Raw genomic sequence first — 7,146 nt, forward strand, 5'->3', positions numbered from 1 at the left:
CTTCTTGGGCGAGTGAGTGAACCACAGAGAGAGTCAAGTTTGATAAAAAAAAAGATTTAATTTATGAAAATAGAACTCAGCACAGTGAGGACAATCACCAGAGATAAATTACAGTCTTTGTTCTGATAGAATCTGGAGAAGCAGCAGCGAAGTCGCTCTAGTATTTACAACATTTACATCTTCTGGAGGTTCTTCCTCCGCATCGGGTCACTTGTTCATGGCCAGGCCGTGCAGGGCGGCGCCGGGCAACGGTTGGCAGAGCGAGCACGGGCACGGCATGCCGGGGAAGTGTCTGAAGGAGCCCGCCAGATGGAGCGGGTCCTTCAGCAGGCCCTGGACCGGGGCGTGGAACCCCAGGAAGCCGGCGGACGGAGGCGAGTGCGGGGCGGCAGGTGGGGTGGAGGCGTGGTGGGTCAGGGAGTGCAGGGGGTGCAGCGGGAGGTGGGCCGCCGGGATGCTCCGGCTCTGGACGGCCGCCCCGGCGCCGTAGACGTCCCCCACCAGCTTCTTCATCTCGTCCAGGGAGCTGGACAGCATGAGGATGTAGTTTCGGGCGAGCAGCAGGGTGGAGATCTTGGACAGCTTGCGGACGGAGGGCCCGTGGGCGTAGGGCATGACCTCCCGCAGGCCGTCCATGGCCTGGTTCAGGTCGTGCATCCTCTTCCTCTCCCGGCTGTTGACCTTCAGCCTCAGGTCCTGCGTCTCCTCCTTGTCGCCCAGGTCGGCCCTGGTCTTGTTGGCCTTCCCGCCGCCGGGCCGGGCCTGGTCGGCGTCGGCGCCCTCCTCCTCCCTGCAGAAGGTCTGGAACATCTTGTTGGAGAAGAAGCTCCCGGCGGAGTCGTCCACCACCAGGTCCGGCGAGGAGGAGCGGCTGCAGGTGGAACCGGCGTCAGAATCCATGGTTTTTGCAGGCAGTACAGACAAGTGTCCCGGAGTCGTGTGAGAGGGTCTCAACTGTCACTCTGGCCCGCTGGGGTCTCTTTATAGCGCCCCGCACCACAAAAGAACAATACGCCGCATAATGAGACACTTAGGGCGGCAGCCAATGACGGCGAGGACACACTTTCACCCCCTCGCCGGGCCGCCCTGCTGCCCCCGCTGCACCTTCCCACACCCCCCTGGTGACCCCCCTCACACATTAACACTCATGTGTTCACACGACGGGTTAAGCTTCAGATGTTTGTTTTCATGACTCAGCAGTTTGAATCCAGAATCTATAAATATTAAATATACGAAAAACGTGCTTCGTTGAAAACTTTTTTAATTGACTGAAAAATTAAAATAATCTCAGATTTTATCTTTGATAAGAATGAATATTTTGTCTGTGAGATTTTCAATTATTCTCATTGAAATTAAATGTAAAAAGTTGTCAATTTGAAACTTATTTGTTGCGAAGTTAACTTTTTTAACCTTTGAAAAAATATACTCATTCATTAAATTCAAATAAATACTATTAATAAAAAATTAAGATTTAATAAGGTAATATTTTTCTTATTGTATAGATAATTATGGAGATTATAATGTTCTTTTTTAAATGAAATAAAAATAAGCAGCAATTTTTAAATTAAATGATGCATTTTATGAGATAAAACAAATTCAAATTATGAATGTTTTGAATTAAAAAAAATCGAATAAATGACAAACTTATCCACAAAGAAAAGAAAATCTAGGAAAAAAAAGATTTTAATGGCAACAAAATACAAGATTATTTGTGAAGTTAACTATATGATTAAGAAATTCACAAGTATTTCATTTATCTAGTTGTAAAAATAAACATTTAAGACATAAATAAATGACGAAAAGAAGATTTTTGTTTAAATAATTCGCAAAATAAGCTGAGAAATGAATGCCAGCTTTACGTTAAAGACTAGAAACATCTCAACAACAATGTGAAGAACAATCTTTTTTTTTTTTAATTCAGAAATATGGACTCAATTCATGCGATTCAGGAGACTGTGTTTTAATTTACCAAGAAATGAATTATTTTAAATTGTTATGAATTTATTATTATATATATATTTTTAATTATATTCAAATCAGCAGCATTTTTTCAAATTAAATGCTGCATTTTTTGAGCTAATTAAATTTTTTAAAGTATGATTGTTTGTAATTGAAAATCAAACAAAAATGATAACAAAACATACAACTATTTGTGAAGCTGATTTATCTGATAGAGAAACCTCTACTTATGTATTCTTCTTTGTATTTTAAAAAGTGTATATATTCTGTCAATTTGTTTGTTTTAAAATAAAAAACAAGTAAATATTTATAATATTTGTGATAAATAAAGTGTGATAATCTGTCAATCAATTATATTTTCAAAATAAAACACTTCAACTCAGGTTTGTTCTTTAAGTGGATGTGTGTGATAATGAATTAATTATTTGAAATATAAACTCATAAATCTTGTAAAAAAAAAAAAAAAAAGGCTGATAAATAAGCATTGATCACAAAAAAATCAATAAAAAAAAAAGCTGAAAGAAAATACAGCAACGAAACATAAGAATATGAAGCTAACTTAATATAAATAATATAGCTAAGTAAGTCATTTTTATTTGTATAGCGCTTTTCCAGACCAGGGTCACAAAGCGCTTAAACAATCAAAACTGAAAATTTAATAAAGTATATACTTTAAAAGGCAAAGATAAGACTGATAACACAATGTATAAATCATCTAGTTATAACATAAAATAATATTATTTCCACTCGTATAGTTTGTGGTAAATTTTGACGTAGACGTCAAACATTTGAACGCTAACTAGCAATGCTAACTAACAATGCTAACTAGCAATGCTAACTTTTGTAAGTAAGTAATTTTTATTTGTTCCAAATCCACATCAACTTTAAATAATTGCAACATGATAATGTTTTTATTGATTTCTTCTTGTATTTTCGATGCATTTTTGCACAACTTTTTTCAATTTTCGTTGTCCGTCCGTCTCCTCATTATCACATTAAAGGCGGCTGAAAGTGAGAGCTGAACCCAGCTGACTCTTGCATTGTCAGGATCCATAAGAGGGCGATATATATGATGCCCTCCAGGCCTGATTTACATGCCGTATCCACGAGACCCTCGGCGAGGTAAGGGGGCACCATATGAGGCGCTCCAACATGTAAAGAGCGGCGTTAATGGCAGACTAGGTGCAATTCAAGGCAGCGCGGCGGAACAAAAGGGTCGAGATAAATTTGACTGGCTCCCCAAACAGTCTGCGAAATCACATCACTATCACTGGAAGGGGTCCCCGGGGCGGGCGGGGGGGGGGGCGTTAAAGAGAGACTAAAGAGTGGGCAGCCATTGTCTTCCACTCATTAGACCGTAAAGTGGCACTTTCTCAAACCGGAGGGTTTTCATCCAGCAACAGGCGTTACAGGGAGACACGACTTTGTGAATATGGCAGTGCATGGTGGAGATCAGGGCGAAGTGTGGCCCGTTTTTGTGCTTCTGTCGCCCTCGTAGAGTCATTGTTGCACTTTTCTTTCATGTTTTTTTACCTTTTAATTGTAGCTTTTGTCATTTTCCTATTTATATACATTGTTGCTTCATAGTTTGTCGCAACGATGAAGAAAAATTAATGTTTTTTTTATAGTGTGATTCAGAAAAATGCTTTTTAAAGTAAGTATTTGAAACTCATAATAATAAATATATATAAATATTAAAACATTTCATTCAAATGAACATCATCTGCTTTTAAGAGTTTCATTTTAAAGTGTAAAAAACGGAAAAGTATGACATTTCTTAATAAAGAAAATTTTACTAAAATCTCAAAACTACCCGCCAAAGAAATTCGGAAGAATTCATAAATTATTAACTGAATAAAAAGTGATGTTTTTTTGTAACAATCATGTCAATCTAGAAGAATCGACTCGACTTTAATTCATAAATATGTGTTTAAATTTACCAGGAAGTTGATATTTGATGTGTTATTCACGATAATTATTATAATGATTTTAAATCATAATAATGTTTGTTTTTTTATTACACTCAAATAATGTCAATTATTAAACAGATGGCTACAATTTTAAAGTGTAAAAACGTGAAAATTATAACAAACTTAATAACAATTACAAACTTTCGCACAAAGAAATCAGAAAGATTTATTATTTTAACTGATAAGAATAATATTTTTTGTAACAATAGTATGGAAAAAATGAGTCATTCAATATTTTTAATTTATTTATTCATTAATGGTAATAATAATAATATATATTCTGTATATGTTCTTTATTTAAAGAACCACATTCTTTTTTTTTAAAGGTGAGTTTTAATCATTTCAAAGCATGACTTTAATGAATAAAAGATATTAACTAAGATCAAAAACTCACTCACAAAAACAAAATGTTTATTAACGATAAAAATAACGATTTTTATTTGTGTTGCATCATCATATCAATCAAATATAATAACAATGAAAAACCTGTTAATATAAATAAAATCTTTAAAAGTTGCTTCTAAATATTTTTTCTTTTTCTTTTCAAGGGAATTCATCTTTAATTTCTTACTTTTTTTTTACAACAACTTTATGAACTAGTTTGTCTCGGACAAAAGTTCTAGTAACAAAAACGTTACAACAACAATAACATTTTGGTATTTATTCTTTATCTGATTTTAACCACAGAGCTGCTGCAGATCTCCAGCAACACATAGCTGGACTTCAGGTCTTCAAATAGTTCCACATTAGACGAGCGCGACTAAAGCAGAAGAAACTGTTTGCTCGTCTCCCCCCGAGCTCAGCTGGAGACCCTGGAGTTTATTAAACCGACTCTGGTGGAGACTCTCCTGCGTCCGTGGGCGTCTTTGATTGTTCCTCCAACATCTGAGCTCCCACTTTCTCTTCTGTTTGCGTTTCTGCTTTTCATTCTCTCCGGATCCTCGACATGAAGTGGGCGACAAGGAGGCCCCTCCGCGGACCCCCCATCGGCCGAGCCAGCTCGGATGATTCTGATGGAAGGTCCAACTTTTATCCGGAGCATATGGATTCTTCCATCGTTAGGCTCCGAGCCAACATGGCTGCCGGACTTCCAAACGCTAATTGCGTCAGACGCTCGTTATCGAGGTTTTGGCTCCGTTCCTGTGATTTTTAATTATTTCCATCAGACACATTTTAACTCGAGACACTGTGTGTTCTGCTGCCAAAAGAAATACACAAAGATGGGAAATATATCTCAAGTTTTAAAGTTGAATAAATAAGAAAAATTGTTTGTGACAAATAATAATACTTTACTAATAGTACTTCCTGCAGTACAGCCGCTAACGCCGGCGAGAAAATTTAGCTTCGATTAAATAAATCGATGAGCATCTTTACGACTTTAGAACAGAGTCTGAAGTGAAAAACGCCACCTTCAAAACGCTCCTGGATCCAGATGGTAATTTGGAACACAACCAAAATCCCCTTTTGTCTATCTATTATTACTTTCTGTTATCTCTGGGTCAAGATGACCCGTTAGTGGTTCACCTTCACCCAGAGGCAACACAAGGGATACCTCAAACTTGTTTCTGGGACCTCGGGTCACCTTGACCCAGAGATAACAGAAGGGTTAATAGATAGTCAAAAGGGGATTTTGGTTGTGTTCCAAATTACCATCTGGATCCAGGAACGTTTTGAAGGTGGCGTTTTTCACTTCAGACTCTGTTCTTAAGTGTCTGAAATTTTCAAGCCTTTTCTTAAACAGACACATGCCGACAATCTAATAAGTTCCGTAGAAATCTATACTTCTTTTCTTATGTCTATTAAGGGCCCTTGAGCCAGCTTGGCTAGTCACTCTCGGGGGCTTCAGGTCCTACAGAGATGTTCTTGGACTCGAAATGTCCACCATGAGCTACTCTGTGTCTGGATTTTTTAGCCTTATTTGTCCGCAAAGGATAAAATCAGTTGTGCAATAACTACGCCCCTTATTATTAGTGCGTATTAGCACGAACAGGCTAATTGTCTTTGTGTCATTCTAAATTTTAGAGCTTTCTAGCGCAAATAATAAAACAGTTACGGCAAGTCATCCACCGTTTTTGTCTTTCTTTTAGCAAGGGATACCATAAAACACATTTGTTTTCAGGCCTTCGGGTGACCTTGAAGGGTTAATTTGACATAACAGGACAACACAAATACAAGTACTGGAGAAGCATTTAGACATCTTTTCCCAGGCTTTTAAAAAAAATAAAAACAGTTTAAGATGATTGAAAAAAATCATCTGCATGATTCAAGAATTTTGTTTTCAAAAATACATCTAATAAACTTTATCTTTCGGGTTTTTAACCACCGAACCAAAAGGGACGTATGATTTGCAAAATCATTTTATAAAGTTGTAAAATGTTCTGCTAGTTACTATCACTTAAGCGCCATACAAGTGCAGGAGAAAACCTTCAAAACCACCTGGATCCTGATGGAACCACAAAATAAAACACTTAGATCTAAACACCTTTATTCTGCCCATTTACAATGGGATGACCCTGGTTCACTAAAACTACATTTTAGGACCTTAAAGTAAAGTGTTTTTGTATTCTTTAAGCACTATTTTGTGTTCTATTTAAACACTAATAAAGTTACAAGAGTATTTTTTCCTTTTTCAAACCAAACCCTTCACAATTTGTGTTAATAAAAACGACACAAACCAAAACAAAACTTATCTTTTGGCTAATAAATAAAGCACGGCTAGGCTAGCATTAGCATTGTCGACAGCGCCATACAAGTGCAGGAGAAAACCTTCAAAACCACCTGGATCCTGATGGAACCACAAAATAAAACACTTAGGTCTAAACACCTTTATTCTGCCCATTTACAATGGGATGGCCCTGGTTCACTAAAACTACATTTTAGGACCTTAAAGTAAAGTGTTTTTGTATTCTTTAAGCACTATTTAAGTTAACTAATAAAGTTACAATAGTATTTTTTCCTTTTTCAAACCAAACCCTTCACAATTTGTGTTAATAAAAACGACACAAACCAAAACAAAACTTATCTTATGTCTAATAAATAAAGCACGGCTAGGCTAGCATTAGCATTGTTGTCAGGATCTTTCAATAATTCATTATTTTTTTTATTGCAACGCCGCATTTACTAGTCATGTTCGGTGGTTAAAGCCCCTCAGAAGGAGGACGTCTCGGGGCGTATATATGCATGAGGCGGATAAACCCTCTTTCTTATTCTCATTCAT

The 7,146-nt window shown here is 37.3% G+C and overlaps 1 protein-coding gene across 1 annotated transcript; it reads right to left on the reverse strand.

Annotated features, from left to right (window-relative positions):
• Positions 1 to 207: 207 nt before the first annotated feature.
• Positions 208 to 900, reverse strand: olig4 (oligodendrocyte transcription factor 4). The gene has a single exon (XM_087780002.1). It carries the CDS (start codon positions 898 to 900, stop codon positions 208 to 210), a length of 693 nt encoding a protein of 230 aa, XP_087636128.1.
• Between the last annotated feature and the right edge of the window lie 6,246 nt (positions 901 to 7,146).

This window comes from Callionymus lyra, chromosome 18, assembly GCF_982586985.1.
Source record: "Callionymus lyra chromosome 18, fCalLyr1.hap1.1, whole genome shotgun sequence".
Taxonomy (NCBI): Eukaryota; Metazoa; Chordata; class Actinopteri; order Syngnathiformes; family Callionymidae; genus Callionymus; species Callionymus lyra.